Below are 25,241 nucleotides of genomic sequence, written 5' to 3'. Positions count from 1 at the left end.
GTGTTTGGATCCTTTTTTCTTGATATTTTCAAACTTTCTCAATGCATTAAGATTCCTTTACAAACTATAAAGGAATATACTCTTAAGTGCATTGATTATGATGTTTTGGAAGAAGTCCCAGCACTCAAAGACAACTGTTTTGTCACACACTAAAATTTTTTCTTAGGAATAATAGAGTTTTTCTAATGAGGTAGCACACTAAAGACATTTTGAAGGCCATCTACTCCTCAAGTGATTTAGGCACATGAGACCTTAAACATATTTTGAATTTGGGAATTACTTTGAAACTTTAAAATATTTTCAAGCAAGTTCTGTTGTCTGAAGACCAATATTTCATGCCTTGATGGTTGGTTTATCAGCCACATTTCCTCCTAGGCGGAAGGTACTGAGGGATAAGCTCCTTCAAATGCCTGCAACCTAAAATACTGCCAGTTCTCTGAAATACCAGAGCATGTGCCCCAGAAGAGAACAACACCTGTGCCTGTGTCACCCTGGCAGACACCGTGGCATTTTAGCATAAAATCCCTCTCCAAAGCAGCCAGGCTCTGTTGGGCAAGCCAGACTGGTGGGGGAGAGCCATCCTGCTTGCCACTACTGTCACGGAACAGGAATCTTAGCTGCTAATAAAACTTAAAGCATCTAAAATAAAAAACTACGGGCGTATTTTTCCTTGTTATTTGCTTTTTTTCAAACAACGTGAGAGAAAAAAGATTGGTTTTGAAGCTGTGCTGTGGGTGTAGCTTCTTGTTCTGAATCTACACAGTGGCTCCGAGGGCTCAGTAGCTCCAAGAAACTTTTGTTCAAACCTTGAAAGCTTTGAGGCCTAGAAAGGCCTGTGGCATAACTTAAATATTCTGTACAAAATGTCACCATTTAAAAACGAATAATAATTAAAAAAAAAAAAAATCAAAAGAGAACCGTGCTTTAAAATCATGCTGACAACATCCCAATAGCATAAATATTGCAGTTTTGTCACTTCCATCTTCAGTTACCTACAAATGAGTAACTACTTTGTTCAAACAATTTAGCAGGGCCTCTGCTATCTCACTTCGTAAAATACGTAATGTTGAATTCAACTCAGGTCCACCATTTACATATAATCAATGCTAAAGTGTAAAAGGCAAAAATCCTAGGCTGACATCAGACACAGTAAACATTTTATGTTTATGTTGAGTAAATCTTATCACACCCTGTGGTTTGATTTTAATACAAATTAATCAAATTTATTTCAAACTTGTCCTTTCTGACTTCTGTTAAGCTTCCCTGCTCTGACCCACTCCACCCACACCTCATACATTTTCCTTCTATACAGCACTTCCCATGGTCCCTATATGCATAAATTTACTTTATTTACATTATTTACTTTTGTCACTGAGCCAGGGGAACAAGCACAGTATCCCCCTTAGCCACAACATTTGCAAACAGGCTGCATGTCCAAAAAACACATTTCCAGTTTGTTATGTTTCCAGAAATAAAAATATTATTTAACCCAGTCAAAAACTTTTTCATTAATGTAAGGCATAACTATTTTTCAAAGTTTCAGATGCACTTAAAGGTTATATTATACATGGATTCTTCATAAAAAGCCAGGCACCTTAATGTCTAACAGTATTGCTACATAGTAGCACAAAAGGGATAATAAATAACCTTAAAACAGCTATTCAACTGGCCAATGTATAGAGAGCAAACATTTTACAGAAAATATATTCTTTCATATAAGAATGCTTCTGGGTTGCTTATTAGCAAGTAGTAATGTGGTCTTATTGGAACTAATAGTGACTAAAAAAAGATACAAGTCTGCTTTCAAAGGGGGAAAAAGTGACATAAAGAGACAATTTCCATCTGAAAGAGAAAAAATACTGTACAGGATCTTATACTCAGAAGTTTATTCCTGACTGATCCAACAGACTAACAACAATCTGGGTTCTCTGTATTTCACAGCTGGGCGTCATCCCAGAAACACAAGCCCCATAGAGCTTCCTTTTTAATGGTTACAGGGGTAAAAATAAATAGATACATTAAGAAGGTTACTTGATCCTGCGAACATGGTGCAAAGCTAGATATGTGTTAAGATTACTTAACTCACTAAGAGAGTTATAATTTCAGATTTTTTAATTTCTATAAATCAGAGGCATGTTACAGAAATTCACAAGCAATCTGATTGCTCAGTCATAAATTACTTGAAGTTTGTAGAGAGAAAGGGAAATGAAAATTTTAGCATGAAGAAGCCAGATTGTCATGGCTCACTGAGAAGAAAAAGCCACGAACTAGTGGTGTTTTAAGAAGCTGTTATAGTTGCTGTTTAAGAAGTCCTGAAGATGAAATATCTAAACAAAGGATTTGGGTGAGGGAGGAAAATAAATAAGGAAGCAAGTAAATAAATAAATAAAAGCTGCTTTGCCAGCTTGTGCTCCTTATCCCCAAAAGAAGACTCAAACCTATCTGTCAAGCCAACACCGCTTTATACACCTTCTCCTTCTGCAGCCTTTCCTTGTACCAGCGTTTTCAGCCAGAATAGTCAACAACTGTTATACAACATTGGTTACTCTAATAAGCAAGTAAGCTGTAAAAGGAACTTCTAATTTGGCAGTATAAGCAGAAGTGAAAAGCAGATCCTGAAGATCCAGAGCAATATCAAGAACATCAGAAACACGGAAATGCAACTGAAACATTTAGAAAGAAAGAAAAGGAAATCCCGGTACAAACTACCGATCTAATTACTGAAAATGTACTTCAGAGACAAAAGGAAATTTTACAAACACAGTCAAGAATTGGCTAATAATTTTAGCTGAGGAATAGTACAGTGAACTTTTTAATATATTTGATAATTAGGGTTCCACAAATAGATAGTAAGTGTCCCATGGTCATTAAGTCGTGAGGAAAGAAGCAGGATGAAGAAAAGAATGGAGAAGAGAAAAGAGTACAAGACTTCAGGTGGATGCCCTTGGTATATAAGGACACACTCAGACAAAAGCACATACATATGTTTACACACAGAGGCACCCAAGAAGAGAGCAAGTCTGGCTGTGATGATACAGGACGAGCAGAGAAGACAAACTATTTTGTGAAGAACATTTGCATAGTGAAGCAAATATCCAACTCATCTGTTAATCCAAAAAATAGTCATTTAAAAATAACCACTGACACCCACAATCTATTGTGAGTGTTCTCCAATTTGAAGCATAAATCAAAATAAAATAAAATACTAATCAGAAATGAGGAGTATTAGATCTGTAATACATGCAGGCTTCAGTGGCTTAGCATTTCCTAAGCTTGGATAACAGCGTATTTGTTTACACACAGTATTATGGAAGTCATCTACTGAAGGGCAGATCTAGACAGATGGGCAAGGATTCAGAACAAATAACCAAGAACCCAGCATTTAATGTAACTCTTCCTGCCGCAGCAAAGGAAGTTATCTTGGCAGAGATCCTCTTCCACTTTGGTGCAAGATAAGAAATGAATCCCGTTTGTACCACCACCTTGTAGTGTTTGTGGCTGACATTTGCAGTGCACCACAGCAGTTGTGAGAAGCTTGGAATAAGGTCATAAAGACCTACCACAGAATTTGAACTATTTGCAAAAAACATTCATATATTTAGTAGATAAGCAGGGATTTAAATAAGGGCTGCATATAAGACAAATTTTTAGCCTGAATACCTTAAATATGTTTACATATACTATGTAGAATAAGGCACTGTTGTGTTGCAATTACAAACTATGCTAGGGTATGCTAGGGTTTCATACTCGGAAGTTTTTGTAACAGCTTAAAAACAAATAACCAACAAACCTCAAGCTGTTGTGCTATTGAACTTGTGCAGAACTCATTAAGGTCTGTTGAGAAGAAATCATTAGCAGGCATGTAAATAACCAGTCAAAGTCCAGGGATCATCACCAGGCAGCAGTTAATCAGCGCCTTCAATGACAAGAAAGCTCAGGAGGCACTAACTCCCTCCTGGTCCTGCACATAGATGTGCTTTTTGCCTCTCACCTCACTTCTGTTTGAAAGGAAGGTGGAAGATAAGCCTGGCTGAACTGACATACTGGTGGTTTCTGTAGGACTGCAAACTTACTGAAGCAAACACAGCCAACCAAGCAAGGACACCAATGTACCTCCCACTCTGGGAAAAAGGTGTACCCATAAACACAGACCAAGCAGAGAACAGTGGAAGATGCTGACTGTCAAGGAGGGAATCATGCAAAAAACCACACCACGACACCAACACATGCACATGTGAAATTCTCCTTGATTCACTTTCTTGTGGCAGGTGGTGCTGGGGTTTATCTGCAGTATGAAGAAAGCTGATGTGTCCTTATGAATACACAAATATACCCCACAGGTGTAACTTTCAATATTCTTCCCCAGGCAGTGCAAAGAAAACATTTTCTTTACCAGCACAGTATCACTGCTAGCAGGCCTGAGGCAGACCAAGGAATTGCTGACATCTATCTGGAGTCAGACACTGGAGGCCAGAGGGACTTCAGGAGAGCATGCATCGCCTACAGCAACATGTAGCTGTCTTCAAAGCACAACTGGCCAAAGGGTGGTGAAACACTGGAACGGGCTGCCCAGCGAGGTGGTAGATGCCCCATCCTTGGAAACATTCAAGGCCAGGCTGGATGGGGCTCTGAGCAACCTGATCTACTTGTAGATGTCCCTGCCAATTGCAGGGGGATGGACTAGGTGGCCTTTAAAGGTCCCCTCCATCCCAAAGCTTTCTATGACTCTAAAGCAAAACCACTCCTTGGTGGTTTTGCAAAACAGTGAGTCACTTGTAGCAGATATTACTCATTTCTTGATACGCTACTGAAGGACATGCTGATACTGAGTTTGAGAACAGGTAAAAATATGAGTATGAAGTGGCTGGAAACTTTACCCTTTCAGAGTAGCACATGTCCTTTGGGCCTTACTCTGTGTATAACAACACTAAAAGCAATGGAGGACCTCAGGAAAAGTGATGAGCAACATACTAACTGACAAAAAAGCAGCCAGTTCTGCGGTGCATAAATGTATTTCCATATGCATTCTTGTGCGTACAACATATTATCTACTTAAATTTCCTAATTTAAACTGTAGAACCAAGGATCTTATGTCAACTTTTACCTAGCTGGAAAGACAAAATCTGTGAAGAAATTCTAATAGTTCTGTGATGAAGATGGTTTCAACATAACTTTTTTATATGCGCTAGTCACCAAAAAGCAGTTGTTTTACCTCTTAATATTAAGCAATGCCCAGGGTATCCCAGTGGGAGTGTTGAAAGCAGGTAGCAATTTCTCTCCAAGCTCCACTGCCTTTTTTCGGAAAACCTGGAAGTTAAGAAGAAAGAAAGTGTTGGAAAATGCATTGTTGCTCCCACTAAATTAATTTAGATAATACTGCTACTAAGCACATAGTTAAGTCATCTCAGCACACAAAGCGTCCCTGTTTTTTCAGTGACATCAAAGGAACGAAGGAGCACAACCCATTTTCCATCACACACAGTAACAGGAGAACTCGCACAGCAGGATTGCTGAGCGATGGTGCCCAGGTGACCTGTGTCTGGCATTACCAGCATCAAGCCAGAGACATCAGCGTGGTCAGACCCGCTCTGGTTTGCGCAGAGCTGCTTGCACGCCTCCCGCCGTGCCTGCCAGGCGCTCTGGGGTCGGGGAGGGAGGCCATCAGCCGGGAATGCTGCTGGATCCAGGCTGGCTCGCAGGCAGCTCCCTGCCCCCAGCGACGCCTCCTCCCAGAGCGGTGGGGATGCTGCCGCAGAAACGCTGCCTTTGCTCTGTGTGAGGTGTATATAACGGTGGCTCAGCATGCCGTGGGAACCACGGCTGAATCCCCGTGTACCTGCTGTACTGCAAATGTGCTGCACAGGCAATCTGCGGCAAAATATCCCCCTTCCCCCCTCCGCCCAAAAGAATAATTATATTTTTGCAGCACCACAGTCTTATGGACTCAGCTGACTTATACCCAGATGGGTATCAACACCATGAGTAATCAAAAAACTGGAATATACTCCTACAGATAACGGAGGCTTAACTGGTCTTTAGCATGCAGAGAGTTTCAGATTTCATCTTAAAACCAAGAAGCGGAAAGACCCCAATTGCTTAATGTGTGCCCACAACAATGACAAACAATTTAACATTAGGAACTTTTACGTTCAGAGTAATCGTTACAAAGCTAGAAGAAAGAGGATTTTACTCTCCTTCCAACTGCCAGCTCAAGTCAGGTTACATTAACCTGACTTTTTGAGCACTGAGTGCTCTAGGAAGAGAGTTTTTAATTAGAAGCAATATTGTTCCAACTTAAATATAGAAACCTATTTAGTGATTTCAATATGTGGATGTTCAAGGCCTATTTGCTTGGAATTACACTGGGATCCTGCGTAACACAGAAAGGGATTATCCCAGGTGTAGTAGCCAAAATAGAAAAGTCACCTTCATTGTTCTGTCTTTCTAATAATGGCTCCCTTCAATTCATTTTTTTCTCCTCAGACATATTTATGATGCATTTTTATTTATTTCTGTATTAGAAATCAACTTGTACATCTGATGCATCTTGCGGTGTAGCCAAGTACGGTATAGCAAATTTTCGGACAAGGAAAAAAATGCATATATGTTTATGTGAATAAAGACATTTGCTGGTCTAAACAAGGTAATGAAGAAATTTCTTTCCACACAAATAAAATACAATTTATAAAATTTCACTTTCTAAAAGCCACTTTGAGTAAAGGGTTTTATAATTGAAAAATACGTGATCACAAGAGAATATAAAACCCTGGGATAATCATGTTACCATAAAGAAGGTCCCAACTATCCCACAGTCTCTTCATAGAGACAGACAACAGTCCAAGATGTAGAATTACAGTACAAGATATTTTGAGGGAGGTTAAGTAATTTGAAGCCAAATGATGGCTGGACTCAGAAAACTTTTTCAAGTGGACTGCATGTGAGTGCTGGGAGAAACTTGAAGCAAGGCAGCAAGGAAAACAATTTGCTTGGAAATCCCTTCATAATCCACATTAATTCTGACTTCCCAGTTTATCAATTGTGTGGATTCTGCTGAGAATTAGTTATGGATTTGTGATCTTCATCCAGCACATAATTCAGTCTCCCCAGGGGTTAAAACCTTGAGGGACATTCAGAAACAGTTGGTGCAGAACATAATTATCTCTTAGTAGATTTCCCCTAGAGGAGCCAGCGGCAGTAACCCCACCAGGAGCACACAAGCTTTCCTCTTGTTACACTATGCAGCCACATTTTTTCACTTTGGTCTGTTGAACCCAAACCTATGCTTTGCTCTTTCAGCACAAGAGAGGCCTCCTCAGCAACATAAGTTGCGATGAACTCATCAGCTTACCTTAGCATCTCTGCCCTGAAAGACTGAAGTATTAACAGGAGAGTGGTTACGATGACCCTTCCAAGCAATGGGCACGCAAGGACCCTGAATTTCTGTAGAAGCATCTGCTGTGCAGCATAAACCCCTGTCTTTTGTCATATGTAAAGGGGGCAGATACTTTACTTTATGCAATGTGGTTAAGGGTGCCATACGTACTCTTTTTAGATGTGTATTTAAGGACAAGAGGAGGTCTCCCTTTCAAAAAGCACGTACGTATTTAACCATAGCAGTGGCGGCAAGGCTCAGTAACTGCTGTACCTTACAGGGTTCATCATTAAAGCTCAGAAAGAGGTCTGTTACAATCATTGCTTCTGGACAAAAATGTTACATTTTAGTATCTTAAATAATGATTTGATGTACAGCAATAATGTTTTACTTTCAAATACTTCTACCAACTCTCATATTTTTTCAATTCTATTGTATTTCTTTTATAAATTAACAACCCAATTTCTTCCAAAATAAAATTGCCTACTTCATGGAAATGTCAAAAATAATGGTTATCAAAAAATAAACACATCCGATGCGAAGCAGTAAGGAAATAGTGTTCCACATATGGATATGCAAGGAAAATGTAATTCACTCCGGATAAGGACAGTGCTCTCAATACCAACATTAGAACACCCAGTGAAGCTGGACGTTCTAACTTCTTTCTTGTCCAAAATGCACCTCTACCAATGTAGTAAACAATTTTCCTAGTAGGCAACTACCAGGCAATTTTTAAACCATCACACAATTTTGGAACAAGTCTTCAGGTGAAGATGCACTTCTTGTTTACAAGAGAATTTCAACAGGTTATTACTAATGCATGCTAGTGATTTTCCTTCCCCTTCCAAAGTTAAAAAAAAAGTCAGCTATGGACATTATCCAATTTTATCTCTGGGGCTAATTTAACATGGCTGAACAACTGACTGCTAAATCACTATCTATTAAGTAGAACACTATAGGCAAGAATGACAATACAACAACACTCTGAATGACTGAACATAATAAATAGCAACTTCATGCAGCAAAATTACGCTCTTCAAGCAAGGGTAAAAGGGTGAAGATTAATAAAGGAACCGCTTTATTTTTCAATTTGCAGCTTTAACGGTTAAAAAATAATAACAGGAAAAACAGGGTATTATAATTATTGCACACCGTCCACAATGTTCAGCATATTTTTCTTTCGCAGAAACTTCTAATATTCGACAAGAAATAAATATTGTAGAGGGTAAGATATTTTTCTGGATAATAGAAGTAAAAAAACAATAGAAAATTCTACTTAATATCTCTATTGCTGACATGAATTTCACTTCTTGCCGAGCCCTAATCTCTCTCCACTATCACTCAGTAAAGTCATTTTTTGGTAAGCAAAAAGTATGACAGCCATTACTGAGATGCACAGAGTAAATGCAGAAATGACAGAGCACAAAAAGAAGAGACATTACATATAATAAAGGAAAAGATCTACAGCAAAATTTCCATCCCAGTGGTTATCTCAAGAGGCTCAAGGACTTTTCCTGGCCTCTCCTCATGGATGCTCAGACAGCAGGAATGAAGGCTTACTTACATGAAGTACTCCAACTGGATCAGACCTGGCAGAAGCTGTCATGGTCCCACACCTGCACTTCACCCTTCACCTCACACTTAGTTCTCATGGTTTAAGTATCTACCTACAAGTCTAAAAGTCTACCCACAAACCACTCTGAAGACCTCCACTACTCCATCATATCTAGACTGCATACTTTATAAGGAAGAGGGACTGTGGAGTTATCTCCCTGACATATCATAGAATCATTGAGGTTGGAAAAGACCCTTAAGATCATCGAGTCCAACCATTAACCTAGCACTGCCAAGTCCACCACTAAACCATGTCCTCGAGCACCACGTCTACCCTTCTTTTAAATACCTCCAGGGATGGAGACTCAACCGCTTCCCTGGGCAGCCTGTTCCAATGCCTGACTACCCTTTTGGTGAAGAAGTTTTTCCTAACATCCAACCTAAACGTCCCCTGGCGCAGCTTGAGGCAGTTTCCTCTTGTCCTATCGCTTGTTACTAGGGAAGAGACTGACCCCCACCTCACTACAACCTCCTTTCAGGTAGTTGTAGAGAGCAATAAGGTCTCCCCTCAGCCTCCTCTTCTCCAGACTAAACAACCCCAGAAACCCCCATATCAGCTGTCCCTTCATCAGGTGATGCAATGAGTAAGCCACACCATCATCAATCCCTTCTTTTAAATTGAGGATTCAGAGGAAAGTAGGGTGGCTACCTTTCAATAGCAACCAAATCACTAAAAATTGCACTGGCATTTAACTCAGCTAGGTACTATACTACAACAAAGGATATTATTCTAAGTGAAGCACTGTGATTCAGAAAAGAAAATGATAATTGAAAGCAGTCAGAAATACATGACCAGTATGTAACACTATAAATTTAGGTAGGATATTAAATGCTTTCTCAAGCATTTCTCTCTAACCTAATTTTTGCCAGAAGATAGATTTTGGATGCAAGGTAATCCTTCTTTTTAAACTCAAAAGTATTATTTACATTTTTTAAAAAGTTTATGTAAGATCTCTAACAAAGTTGTATGATATTGATTCTCACTGTGTGAAGGTCTTGCATAAGAAAGTCTCCTCCATGAAATGAATACACAGACTCCTTCCTACTCATAATTATAATTAGCACTAAAGCAAATTAGATACTTATGATAGTCATATAATAGATTATACAGAAGATACATTTTCTATTGAGATGTCTGTTTATATTAGTAGGCCATGAATTGTTAGTTAAAATAAGCTCAATGCTCAGTAAAGCAGCACTTCCGTTGTCCTTCGAGTTACCAAAGGTGCCTTACAAACACAAAAGCCACACCAAACCCTTTCGCCGTTACTCCAAGCCAGCCATTCTTTGCACAACATTTGAGTATGCAGTAACACTTAAGCAAGAAATCCACCTCACTGCTGCGCACGCACAGCTTTCCTGTTACTGTCTGTTCATTCCACAGGCTACACGCATACCAAGTGAGGGAGCAAAACTTTCTTTTCTAACTCCATTAGATGTTCTTGATTATTTTTTAAATACATATAAATATTTCTTGGTCTTCATAAGAGAGAACAAACTAACTTGAGAACTTCCCCTACCACACCACCGCTGCACAAGCTGCTAGGAGATATGCTTTTGCACAACACCGCACCTATGCACGTCGTGATTCCCAGTGAGTCCCAAAGACTCATCCACTTCCTCAGCAACTATCATCTGCTTCTTTCACTCTAGTAGGACTGCTAGCACTATTACTGAAAAAGGTAAGCAAAGTAACCGCATTTACATATACAGTACTTCCATCAGCAGTTTTCCCACAGTAACTGTTTTTCTAATAAAAATTTCTCTCAAATGTGACCTTAATTCAGTGAGGCACTCCTGCTTAGAAAAGCAGTTTGGGCATGGGTTTTTGCTGGTTCTGCTTACTTTGTGCCACTGATGCAAATGCAGAGGTTTGGGGCATGAATTAGGACAGAGAAACAAACTTTGGATGAAAAGAAGTTGTGAACTGAATGAACCAAGTTTTCCAAATACTCAATTTAAAGCAGTTACTCACATGCTCTACACAATCTTGTGGCACGCAGATATCAAAGTTTGTTTTGTGATCTTTTTTAAGGGATTTAGAGAAAAAGTCTTTTTCTTTTAAAAGAGATTGTTAAAAGACAGATACATTCAGAACTGCGTTGCTCATGTTGCAAGACCCAATTGCGCAATCAATCAGATATTGCAGACTCTTGTGTCCATTATCAAATCTTATTAGGGAAAACAGTGCTCCCACAGAGAAATGAGGATCTGCCTGCAAAGATGCAACTGCAGGGCTAAGACCAGAGCTGTCATTTGGTGAGCACTGGCTTTCATTATAGTGCAAGAATGTTACCTCCTCTGGATAAACAAAATCATTTCCTCTAGCTGGAATGACAAACCCCTTTGAAAATGTTAGATTACCTCATTATAGATTTAATTGCTGTTGCTAATCAGAAGGAAAAGAAAACACAGGAAACAAAGAAATATCTTAGGATTGCATATGAGGCACATATAATTAAAAAAGAGTATAACATGGTACAATATCATAAATTAAAGAACAGTCAGAATTCTGCCTTAAAAAGTCCTCCATAGAAGGGAAACCACAAGTTACATTTTAACCCCAGAGGAAACAATCCTATTTTTAGGTTTTTTTTCAATTGACAAAGACATTTTCTCCACATTTCTAATTCTGTCAAATTAAGCATTTTTCATTTTTGTTTTATATTTATGGATAGAAATTGACAAGCCACTAAGTAAGATTTATTGCTTTCTTTCCTGTACCTGACTGCCTTTCCCAGTAGCGTAAGGAATGAATATTTCAGTGAAAAAGCAGGAAACGAGAGCAGAAAAATGAACAGGGACAAGCCGCTTTGCTGCTCTTCAGAACACTGAATAGAAATCCTTTCAGCATAACAAATGTTGATTTAGGTTTAAAGCCATCTGCTAACAAAAGACAACTCTCTTAGAAGAACTTGTTCCAATACCTTCTTTGCTGAAAGACAATCCAGGATTTTTGCTATGTTTGCATCTGCTTTATTTTTACAATGAAAGATTAGAAATGCTACAAAAATTGTGGCACTGTGACATACTATAATACTTGAAATAGCCTAAGCTGAATTCTTCCACTATCTTCAATACCAAGTGATACCACACTTAAGTGTCATATTATTTGAAAACATTTCCTATAACTTATTTTCAGTGTTTATGACAGCTGGAGAAGTTACTCAGCTGCTGGCATTAATTCACCAGCAATTACTGCTTTTACAATTACTGTCACCTTGACACTAGCAGGTGGTTTTGAGTTTAATTTCATTCAGTCCTCACTTACTCCTGGCTGAGCCAAGTCAGTTATGAATCATCTGTGCTACAAGGCAAGGAGACAGTTAAAAACATTTCTGGAAACAAGCATTGTAATGAGTCACGTCAGTGCGGCAACCAGTACCAACAGAAGGAGCCCAATGGACTTCATTTAGGACCTTCACAGCTGTAGTCGTATTTACTGTACACCCAGATCCAGAAGTGCCGAGAGCGTGTTTTGAGCATTTTCCCCAGGGAACAGACTGGGTCCAAGACCAACTTGCTAGCTCTGGGCTAGTCCTGCTGGACCTGAGCGGAGCACGCGTGAAAAGCCACACCAACGCACGAGCCCACCTCCAGCCCAGGGCTGCACCCAACCTCATGTCTTCCTACCAGGATACAGCAGAGGACAGCGCGTTAAAAATGAGTGGCTCTGCTCGAGACTGCACCTACAGTGGTCAAAGACAAGCCAAGGCTAATCAGCACGACTGCACGCACTGACACTAGAGTCAGCATCAGGTTCTTCGGCACTCTGAGTTTTGGGAAGGCTTTCTGATTCGTAAGCGTAGCATCAGCCCCAAAGCACCTTTGCCCATCTGTACTACCCATCTGTACTACTTTGCTCAGAGCTAATAAGCCTCCCCTCGGTCCCCAAGACCAGTGGGTCACTGATGGCCGAGCGGAGCAGGCCTGGCTCTCCTGGGGTTGCACCAACCTGGAGCTCAGAGGCTTGGCTGGATGCAAGAAGTTTCTCTACAGAGGCAAGGGGGTGCTTCTGCACTAAACACCCTAAAGCATCCCACACCGCCTGTGCTGCCCGAGCCAAGCCCACCAGCCCGGACAGTGAAGAGCTGACTATGCGCTAGAAATTTAAATCAGCACCGTTTCCATAAAAGCACAGTGAAGGAAGCAAAACATGCTTTAGCTCCTTTACAAAGCATGGTTTGTCACACCTTCACCTGACAATTTTGACTGGACAGAGCAGCATTTTATTTTATTGAGAACTTAAACAAGTCACCCCCTCCCTGGAGATCAGCAAAACGCAGCTGGTCGGGTTTCTATCCCATCAGGATGCCGGCAGAGGGAGCGCAAGTTAAGCTGTCACACAGAACAGCGCAGGGGCATCTTGGGGTTAGGAGATGTCAGGAATCCCAGGAAAATGACTAAATTAAAAAAAAACACCTTAGCTTGGTAAATAATCTCAGATGCTCCCCTCTCATTAAAGTTCTCAAAGCAGCACTAGTTTTCATACAAATCTCTCCCTCACACATATAAACAATATCACAGTTGTCTAAAGCAGGAGGAATGTTTCGTTTGAAAATAATGACAATCTGCAGCCATTCCCACAATCCTGCTCAGCATCAACCACCATACAGTGCTGGGCTGGAATGTGTTAAAAGACAAATGGTTTTCAGTGGAGAGCGCCTGGAAAATATAGATCCTGTAGTAAAAGGGGACTTTCTATCCCAATCTAAGGCTGAAACAGCCACAGGGCAGTATTTATAACGAGATCTTCAGTATGGGAATCCAAAGCTTGTATTTGACTCAGCTGTGAGAGCAGCAGGCATCAGAGTGCTCAAACCTTGCGAAAGCTCTTGGCACCCAAGATGACATGGCGACACAGGAAGGTGCGCATAAGTTTCCAGCTTCTGAAAATCATGATTGTAGAAGTATGCAAATAACCTTACTGGAGAGATTCAGGCAGCTTGTGGTATGTGTGAGCCACAGCTCTATCTCACCTGCAAACTGCTAGAGCAGTATGTTTCTGTTTCATAACTTGAGGAAATAACAAACATGGGTAAGCTTTTAGATTCGTGCTGCCCTTTCCAGAATACCCCAGTATGCTGGTCACCAGCTTGTAGAAGAAAATCCACTTTAAAAAGATGCTTATTACAAAAAAATTACATTATGTTTTTGGGGAAAAAAAAAAAAAAGGAAAAAATTCCTTCTTTTATTCAATTAGCTTTTTTGTTATGGTTTCACTGATGGCAAGAAGATTAATTTTCTTTTCCAGCTGATTATTGTACCAAAGAAGTCACATAGTACCATGAAGAGTCTCCCCCTGTAGAAAAGACTGTAGAGAACTTAATCAAATGGAAGTAACTGGATTAGTGAGAGATTTCCAGATTTAATCCAAATGTACATAGCAACAAGCACAAAACCCCTCAAGTTATCAGCAGTAGCTAACACGTGTAATTACTTCAGTTGTTTTTTAACTAAAGAATTTCTAAGTAGATATATTGTGTTTGAAAATCTTATTTTAGGAAGGCCAGTAATAAATGATACAAACTGGCAGAAAGAAGGCAAGGCATAAAACAAAGAAATATTAATGTACAGTAACTTATACACATCTGACTTGCACTTTAAAATTGGAATGAAGGAAGGAATTGCTAAATAACTGCAGAATTAAAAAATCATAAAGGAAGAGTTTGTTCCAGTTATATTTAGTTATTTCCTTTTGTGTTATTCATGTGTATTTAAGATTGCTTACGCAGACATAAACTCCAAGAAATATTTAACAGGAAGAACTTTTAGACCACAAGAGAAAAAGTAACTGCTAATTTATTTACTAATGTCAAGAAAGCATTAGGTTTTTTTAAAGCTTATGTATACTTGCACAATTAAAAGTTAAGCTACAACCCATTAGCACCTGGAAAGCTCATGAACTGACCATTTAATATCATCTCTGTTGTGATAAATCAAGAAAAAGTGGTAATGAATATAGTAAAAAAACTTTAACGATTGCCTGTCATAAAAGGAATTTGTTAGGTATAAAAGCCTGTGAGAATTCCTCACCCTAAACTCAGGGCAGCCTTAATTTTTCAAGAGGTGCGATGCACAGCTTGCACAATGAGTAATGAGTTGGATTTGCCACGTATGTGCAGATCAACTGTGCACTGGCAGCTGGCTCCCGAGGCCCAAACCACAGGTAACAAGACTCACGCCTACAAAAGCTGCGCTCAAATCTTAAGATTCTGAAATCCCACAGCACCCCAAATAAATAAATGATGAAAGAGCTCAGTGTCAGTAAATCAGTATCAAAGATTTGGGATGCCAGTCTTGCATCCTGTCAGCAACAGAAAACCTGGAATCCCAGGTCTACAGTCAAATAAAGCATGTGTTTCTAGCAGGGGCAGATGGCAAGCTAGCAGGCATTAAAACTGTCAGCAGCCCATGACGGAGGACTAAGCCCACACCTAAGAGCTAGTGAAAGTTTTAAATCTCTGTTTTTACCCAATACTCACATAACTGGCACAGGGTATTAACCCGCTATAATGTATTAACACTATGGTATGTCCTGCTCTGAACGGGCAGCGCTGATAAGAGGCATCACACAACCGCACAACTAAAGGATGAACAGACACTACCACTAAAAAAACTCCTTCCCAAAACAAACCCCCCTCAAACCTGCAGAAGTCCGATATTCACATGGCTGGATGCTGGTAAGAGACATTGTCAGCCCTAGAAGCAACTTGTAGACTAACACCAGGCAAGGATGTTAAGAGCACAAAATATGTCACGTATTTAGCGCTCAGGTCTTCTACAGTTAAGGAAGATGATACATGTATTTGAAAATATATTGGATGTAAGTAAATACGAATGGAATTAAAAGTATGGCATATACAATGGAAACTCATTATATTGTGAAGCGATACAGAAAACATCTGGATGTCATCTTAGAGGTTTGTGTTTTTCCTGATTAAGGAAACAGCTGCCTTAGTAAAATTACTCATATCCACCAGTAATGAAGAGTATCTTTTAGCACAATTCCTCTGTTAAGCCACAAGCATCTGCTTCCTTATTTTCTTTTTATTTAATCTTGTGTACCCAGCCCAAGTGCTGTAACAACAAATTTAAATAGCTGCCTCATTTTACATCTTGCAAGCTATCACATCTAAACAAAGAATAGCACTTTGCATATGAAACTCTCCTTTCAAGCAGGTGACCGTTGAGAGGTGATTTGCAACACCATCTGTGTGGAAAGCAGGGGGTGGGGTGGAGGAGCCTAATAAACTTTGCATGGTGAATCAATAATTACATACTTAATGTAGCATAAAGTCCTAACAGAAGATTCATTCCTGGCCTTATAAATTCGACTGTATCTTTTAATTCCGATACCATTAAGTGATTTAGAGTGATGCCTTCACTCTAAAGTACGCTCCTAGACCACGGTGGCAGGCACAGAAAAGGCTAAAATCACTCTCCATAGGTAAAGGATAATCTGCTTTTTAATGTTAATTCAACAGCAAATAGAGAGCTGTTTGTTTCAGCCAGTGTTATGTGACACTTGCAAGTTTGTTCCAGCTATTAATTGAAAGAGTTTTAAATTATGCGTATCAAATATACAAGTATAACGACGTGAACAGGATACCAAGTATGCCTACTTTATTTGTTCTTCTGCTCTTTTTTTCCCTAACTTCATTTACTCATTCTAATATTTTACTCCAACATCAGAATAATAGCTTAATGAAACACTCTCAACAGTTGAAATGAAAAGGGTCCTTGGACAAAAGGGTCCAAGGCTCAGGATCTCCCATATTTTGCCATCCTCTTTGAACCAACCACTAGCTAATGGGTACCTGCAGAGCAAACCTGCTCAGATCACCAAGCCAACAGAAAAAAAAAACCAAAACCTACTCTGTCTTTTGCTCTGGTCCCCCTCAAAAGGCTGGTCTTCCTGAATCACCACATAGTCTCAATCCTACACCATCACAGGTATTTTAAGTCACGTGTTTGTATCACTCAGAGGCCAGTCCTCAAATGGTTAAAATTTATACTGACAATGTCCTCAGACCAGGTAGCACAGAGTAGCTCTTCTCCAGCCAGCTCAGGGTTTGCTCCTTCTGGAGAGAGTTCCTCCTATTGCTGCAGAGCTATTGTCATGGGTCTGCAGTGGTAGTGCCATGGCCCTGAGAAACCAAAGTTTTCCTTTTCCCTGTTGTTTTCATGCAAAGTGCTCTAGATAGCCAAGGGGCTGTGTCTTCATGAAGCTGTGAATGAAAGTTCACAGAATCACAGAATGGCTAAGGTTGCAAGGGACCTCTGGGGGGCCTCTGGAGGTCACCTAGTCCAACCCCCCTGCTCAAGCAGGGCCACCTAAAGCTGGTTGCCCAGACCTGTTCCAGATGGCTTTTGAATATCTTCAAAGATAGAGACTCCGCAATCCCTCTGGGCAACCTGTGCAGTGCTTGGTCACCCTCACAGTAAAAACGCATTTCCTGATGTTCAGAGGGAACTCCCCGTATTTCAGTTTCTGCTGGAAGTTATATATAAATGTTACACATATATTGTGGCACAGCATGAGGGCATGTACAGGGCAGTGTCATAGCATAGTCCTAAATGACTTTTGTCCAAGCTACAGCTTCAGTAGACACTGGAACAAACTATTTCTTAGTAAGAGTCTCCTCTTGTAAGGAAGTAGTAGCTTGCTTTAGAAAGAAGCAAGCAATAAACTCACAATAATAACAATAATAAGAACAACTAATAACTAGTGAACTACATGCAACACAGGTGACAAAAGGATTAGGGCAAGGAACAAAGCAGGATAAGAATCCAAACTGACAAGTTTGAATACTGAAGTTTTAAAAACAAGTTATGATGTTGGGCCCAGGATTACAGAGTTCCAGGCTTTACACAGTCTTTGTTAAAGGAATCTCATTTACATTACAGTTTAATGTCCTTTACCAAAGATCTTCCGTTCCTCTTCATGCATGGGCAATTCCACTGACCATCAATTTGATGTGTTCATGGATACAAGAAAAATAAATTAAAACCTACTCCTTTAGAGTGTTTCTTCTACTCTTTAAACATATATCAAATATAATGAGTATTCACTGAAAATTAATGTTGTATATTAAGGCTGTCCCATGTTTAAACAGTAAAGGGCTTCTTTTAATCTTTATACTAGGATTGAAGCTGACACAGGAATTTCCAGATTTTGTGATCTCAGATACTGGAAACATCATAAATATCTTAAAAAGTAAAATGATCATAAGTACAAAGACAGTGCCAACTGTCACTCTGTTAGATTTACAGCATGGATCACACAGGAACAAGCCATTTGATCATAAAACTCTCTCATTCATCTTCCTCTGCCACCAGCAGCTACAGACTATTTCTTTTTCACTTTTATATCTATATGGAAAAGGAACCAAGAGTTTTATCTGTTCCGGCCCTAATGTTTCAGTGTTTTCTCAGATTACAAGTAAATGTCGATGACTGTCACAACCACTAACAACATAGAAACTACTTCTTTCATTTGTTTTGGTAAATTCCATTAAAAACAATGGGATTGAGAAGGTGCCATTTGGGTAAATTCAGCCTGGATTTGCAACTGTGCAAACCAGCTTAGCTTGACTCCATGACAGGTCAGTTTTGTAACACTAGCAGTAGCACTGATGATGCATTCCTAAGAAGTTATTTTTCAGGGGAGAGGAACATGTTAAAATTTAGCATACTCTGCAGGCTCCTTCCTCCACAAGACCTCTGACACACCATCTAGCTGGCTTTTCATATAAGTAATGTAACAAGAAAAAACGTCTTTTGTATAGCAAGAAAAGAAGATGATGTTTTCTTAAGTCAGTGCTTGCTTTCTTATTGTTGAGATTTCTCTAAAAGACAATAGTCACTGAATTGTCTGATGAATAGCAAGCACATCCAAAACAAGCCTAAATAAAGTGCTCGTGTATTTTCCTTAAATTAAATACAAGAAATGTGAACTCTCTTGTAGTTCTTTTTACGTAAGCCAAACAGGAGGCTTCAAGAGAGAAGAACTATGATTTAAGGAGCTGCTTTTATGTTGTAAAGTTAAATCATCAGGCAGACTAATTCAATTCCTTTCTGTTTACTGTAAGACTATTTCTCTTACTGGACAAGCCATAAAACTAAAGTGACTAAAATATAAGAAGGGAAGCAGACATTTCCAATTCTTAAGAGTCAGAAACAAGTGCTCTGACTGAAAAGGAGTACTGCCAGCAAGTCATAAATTTATGAGCGATTCAACTGCTTCTCTGAATTCCCTGCAGTTAAAACTTTTTTTACAGTTAAACCTCAAAATCACTCCTATAATTAAAGAGCCGTAAGATGTTCACTCCAAAGAATAATAATATTTTTGAATGCAGTGTATATTCAGAGGAAATAATGGTTAGAAGTATTCATAAAGATTTCAGGTATGCATATTAGCATATATAGGTATCATTACATTGCTTTCCATCCCCCCACTTGAAGCAAGGGGGGGGAAAAAAAAAAAAGACATGACAGTCATGTAAACACTCTTTGGTTTTGCCAAAACTCAAGACATGGCTTTAGTGTTTTATTTTACTGTTTGACTGAACATTTCACATAGCCATTCCTAGAGAGAATACTTTGCAGGTTTCACTAAATTATTTTCATATTTAATGGTATGTAAATTAAAACATTACAGTACCTTAACTGTAATTTCAAGTTGGAACTAGACATAAAAAAAGTCTTAAAAGTATGATTTAGAAAAGGGGCATCTTAGAACCAGCTACACTCATTACTTGTATTACCAACAGTTGTAGTCCATCAAGAAAAAAATGGTTGAGCAAGGAGGTCTTCTTGCTATCTCAGAAAGTCTTTACTTTTGGCCTTGGGTCAGTTAATAACCTTATTAACACACAACCTTCAGGCAAATCAGAAAGGCTGATGGCATTTAACATTGGAGTAAGTCTGCCCAGCTGTGCAGAGTGCCATCCCCGTAGTCTCCTGCAGCAGTGTGGCAATGTTTGCCCAGAGCATCTCAGCAGTTATTGATCTTGCCTGGAATCAGGAAGCTTATTTGTTCTTCCCTCTAGAATATAAATGGAAATGAAAGCAACTCTGGAGAGAAAAGACTGAGCACAGACTGAACGATGTTTCTAAGAGATACCCTACAAGTAGCAAATGCTGATGAGAAGGTTTGAGTTATTCAGTAGTTTTGCATGATAAAAGGAAAAAGACTGAAATTGTCTGTATACTATGAATAGTGTTTTTAAGAACAAGTTGGGGAAAATAGCATCCTTTAAGAAACGGCATTGTGAGCTGCTGACTTTGTTCTGCAGCTGTTGGTTTGAAGAAAACAAAAAAGTTTTCAAAGAAAAATGGAAGAGAATAAATTTCACAGCATATCCTTTTCACATGATGATCCCAAGGATCTACTGGACTGTAAAATTATCTAGTCATGCTTGCAAAAATTAAGGACAACTTGCCCCCCAAGGGACAACACAACTTTAAAGCACTAACTGGACTGAACCAGCTTCCAAAAACAACTAGTGTGGTTATTTTGCTTAGCCTGCAAAAGCAGATGATTGCCTAAAGGCTGAAGAAAAGAAACAAACCAGACACATCTAGTTCTTCAGATTAACTAGTTACAGAGCCTTTTTGGTAGTTCAGTGCATTTGAATCATAAGAAAGGAACTGGCGTTTGATGCCAGAAGGAAGACTGCTTTCTGTTAATTGAAGGTTGACTCTACTCCAGTAACACTGATGCTGGAATGATCTTACTTGTTTGCTTTAAAGGTTTGTTAGTTTACATAGGGTTGGTTTTTTTGGATGTTAAAATAAGCTTTTGAGCCTTCATGTAGCTAAATGACGAGAGTCCCCTCATACTGTACGGTCTTAATTAGCTACTATTTGAAGGAGTTATCAAGGTCAGGTGGGTTAACGTAAGCAAAGGTGTTGAATGAAGAATATCAGAGCTGAACACATCAAACAAAATCCAAGTTCTTCAGAATATCTTACCAGCTCCTGCCCTCTCTTATATCTTATGCTTTACTAGAAAATTAAACAGTAAGATAGCTGACCAGCTAACACCTGTGGGAATACAAAAGTATAATACTTGTTGACAAAACACTTGCAATGTAAACAGTGAGCTAAGAAACTGAATCTGCTGTTTAAATACATCCTAAACTATTTTTCCTTGAGGAAAGCAAGTAAGACTTATATGAAACACTGGCACTACATACTACTCCTCTTTCTCACCTTTTAAATCTTCATGGAAGTGATTTTATTCCTCCTCAGTCTCTGGCTTAAGAAAAGTTTGCAGTTTTCCCATTTCTCTGCACTTAAGCCTATGCGAAATGAGCCCTTATATTCATTGCTTTGAGGAAAAAGATTTGTCTTTCAAATGCTTCATGAGAGCTCTGTTTAGGGGCAATCACCTGCCAAAAACCCGAATTCGCCTTGGCATCCATTGTGCTGGAAGCGGCAAAGGATTTTTCATGTGAACATCTTTCCCAAATTCCTTCTCAATCTTTTGCACATAAGGTGCAAATACAGTCTGTGTATGGCAGAGGGAAGCTTTTGGCACAGGAGAGACAGGAACTGCACTCATTTATCAACCACAACATTTATCAACATTATTCAACTGTTGCATTTTTACAAACAAATGGCAAACGAATAGCATGTGGATTCCCGCAATTTCTGAAAGACCTGGTAAAAAGCTCCCTCCCTCATCTTTCCTTTCAAATCTTTCAGATTTCTGCTGTTTGAAAAGCATAAACAATAGATCCTGCCAAAAAAAAATTACACAGGCCAATTAGCACTCTCCGTAAATTGATCCCAAGAGTTCATGCTAACTTAAAGCCAGTGAACCTTGTTTGTATCTGTTTCAGATTTGATCTGCTGAGCAAGATGTATTGCTAAATCCAAAGAAGACTAAAGGAATATCTGATTCTTCCGCAGCAAAGATGCCATTATCTGTACCTATTGCTGGAGGCATGAAGGGCATTGAAGAACAGCAACGATGTCTGCTTCTGATTTCAGGCATTCAATTTTCTTAATGATTTTCAGTTAGCTTGAAGCAGCAGGACTTGTACGTGGCACAAAGTGATGTTTTGTAATGAATCTCTAATCTGGTTCTTCAAACAGCAAATTGGATGAGGAGCTTTCCCAACTTTATCACAAACTTCTATTCACTTAATTTGTATTTAAAACACAATTATTAAATGCTTACATATTCTTTAATAGAAGTAATTTAAATTTTTGCAAAATAGATACAAAAGTAGAAGGATTCTTTGCTAAAGTCAGATTTGGGAATCTGATGGAATGCCTTAGTAGCTGCCAATAGAATGAAAAACACAGGAATCTTCTACTAGATGGTTCATGCTTTTATCTTCTCTAAGGTAATAAGGAGAGGATGTTATCATCTACTTAACTCCCAACTTAATGAAAAATAACCTCTGGATCAGACTAAGTCTATGGAGACAAAGCACAAAATGGAATCTTACATAAACTAGCTAAACATTGTGAAAGATTTAGATGAAGAAATGAAGAGTTACTCCATGCCCAGAGTAAAATGCAGGTACATATTATTTTTACTTGTACTTTTTTGGGGAAAAAAATTCAGTACGATGATTCAAGAACATTTATTAGTTATCACCTAATTGAACTTTTATAATGCATCCACAGAGAGAATATACTTTCGCAAATATTTTATATGGCCTAGAATTAAAGGAGGATAAATTAATGCTGATTTATTCCCACTGTCAGCACTGACTGAGATATTTTTATGTTGCTTTCATTTGCAGAAATAAGCCAGATTCTTGGGTGTAAAATTATATATAAGGATTATTCTTTAGATAGTATATTTGCAACAATCTCAACACTGCTTGCAAATGGCTCCACAGAATCATGTATTTAACCACATGTTGTACGTTGTCTATTAAATTTGCAGAACAGGACAATCCCAGTAACTCTTCAGGAAATATGTTTTTACTCTCCTTTTATTCTGCTTTATTATTGCAATTGCATTTGATGCTGCAAAATGACAGAACTGAATACTGAGATAAATGAGAGACAAACGTCTTGGAGACTGAATTTCTTTGCAGATGCATGGTGAATCTGGACAGACTGTTAATAGCATATAATTTCTTCTGTATAGTATATTAATCCACATGCAAATAATCAATCTTTCGGGTCTATCTAGAGCTGCTCCTCAAAAGGAAAGCACCCACACTAGTATTTCTGGTAGACATGCCCTCTCCAACTGTTCTGTAGAACTACAATCAAGTGAAACTGCAGGAGCTGGTTGAGAGCCAAATCCTCAGAACAAACAAACCAGCTCCCTCTCAGCTGCTTGAATTCTACTTAATAATATAGCTCACCAGCTCATGTCAAACATACCAGCTGTTACAATCACAAACAGATATTACTTAGCTCTCATTATCATCCATTCTGCTTTCTAACAGTTTACCAGCTTTAGCATCAGACTATAGTAGTCTGGAGGTAAGCAGGGAATTTTGTTTAATGTGATGAGCAATAAAGCATTTCTGTTCAGTTATTTCTAAAGTCAATGCATGAATGCAAAAATATGTCAAATAAGTTTGCCATGGGACAAACCAATTTTTTTTTTGCTGTTTTGAAAAAACTCCCCAAACAAACTGCAAAAGGGAAACCACTAAAACTGAAGAATGTGGTTATATACAGGTCAGCGTTCTAAACTCATGTTTCTCAGACCAAAATCAGGGCTCCAGCTCCTGGTTTCATAGTAGGCTTAGTTATGGCAGCTGCAACAGGCTATCACCATTGCTGCTCTGTCCCCCTGCTGTGGATATTCGTGCTGATAACAGACATCTGAAACAGAAACATACCCATTGCTGAACTCCAGCAGACAGCAATTCACTGCATTAATGTAAATTGCCTCTATTTTCACTTTATATTAGTAGAGTAGCCTCAGCGTCTTTATTATAAGGCACAAAAATTGTTGGTGATGGCACTTGATTGCATGCCTGGTGTACAGGTGGCAGAGGCTCCACAAGGCTTCAGGTGCTTAGAGCTGAGTAAGAGTTCCTGGTCATGGCATGCATACGTGGTATCAGTAACGCCAAAGCAGACAGAAGATGTGGTTTAATCCCAGCCGGCAACTGAGCACCGCACCACTGCTCGCTCACTCCCCGCTGCCCCCGGTGGGATGGGAGAGAGAATCGGAAGAGTAAAAGTGGAAAAAAAAAAAACACCCTCATGGACTGAGATAAGAACAGTTTAATAATTGAAATAAAATAAAATAGTAGTAATAATAATAATAATGATACATAGCAAGTGATGCACAATGCAATTGCTCACCACCCGCTGACCGATGCCCAGCCCGTCCCTGAGCAGCGGCCCCCCAGCCAGCTTTCCTCTAGTTTATATACTGAGCATGACGTCATACGGTATGGAATATCCCCTTGGCCAGTTGGGGTCAGCTGTCCTGGCTGTGCCCCCTCCCAGCTTCTTGTGCACCTCCAGCCTTCTCAGTTGGTAGAGCATGAGAAGCTGAAAAGTCTCTGACTTAGTGTAAGCACTATTTAGCAACAACTAAAACATCAGTGTGTTATCAACATTATTCTCATCCTAAATCCAAAACACAGCACTATACCAGCTACCAGGAGGAAAATTAACTCTATCCCAGCTGAAACCAGGACAGAAGAGAAGGAAAACCAAGAAGCAAAATTTGCTTTAAGTGCAAGACTGGAAATCGGCATCTCTGTTACCATTCTTTGAAGTTTCCTCAGCATTATCTGTGGGGCTAGCTTGAGAGGTAGAGTGCACAGAGCAGCTGAGCAAGTAGGATTCGGAGAAAGGGGACAGAAGTATTAGGAATGAGGAAGCTTTTAGAGTATATGGAACATATTTAACACAGATGGGTTTCATCAACAGTGACAGTATAATTGCACTGCAGGAACTTAAGAGACAGAAATAGAAGACTGAAGGGCAGTCTGCTTGAACAGCAGAAGAACAGTCTACATCAAAGAAAATCTTCAGAGTCAAAGTTATCTCCAGAATGTGAATCCACAGGGATTCTGTAGTACATTTTGATGCAGCTAGCACAGAAAGAGAACAGCGTTAGAGCTATTAAAAGTGGTGAAGAGACTGAAATACTAACAGAGATTACAGACTGTGATTGTGGGAAACAGAGGAGACTTTAAATCCTTCTCTGTCCCTGAGCAGGCTGTTAAGTGCTACATCAGAGCAGATATAAACCATGCTTTTATAGACTGTAATGACAGCTTCTTGCAGAAATTCAGAGTCGGTAAGA

General features: G+C 39.3%; 1 protein-coding gene across 1 annotated transcript in view; it reads right to left on the bottom strand.

Moving 5' to 3' along the window:
• MAN1A1 (mannosidase alpha class 1A member 1) overlaps positions 1–25,241 on the bottom strand; it is a 150,873-nt gene that overhangs the window by 59,131 nt on the left and 66,501 nt on the right. The window contains exon 5 of the mRNA XM_087775918.1: positions 5,213–5,307. Within this exon, the coding sequence (XP_087632044.1) occupies positions 5,213–5,307 (95 nt within the window). The remainder of the gene's footprint in view (positions 1–5,212; positions 5,308–25,241) is intronic.

This window comes from Nipponia nippon, unplaced genomic scaffold, assembly GCF_047370975.1.
Source record: "Nipponia nippon isolate SJK-2023a ecotype South Korea unplaced genomic scaffold, ASM4737097v1 scaffold_4, whole genome shotgun sequence".
NCBI lineage: Eukaryota > Metazoa > Chordata > Aves > Pelecaniformes > Threskiornithidae > Nipponia > Nipponia nippon.
This window is presented reverse-complemented; position numbering and strand designations above follow the sequence as displayed.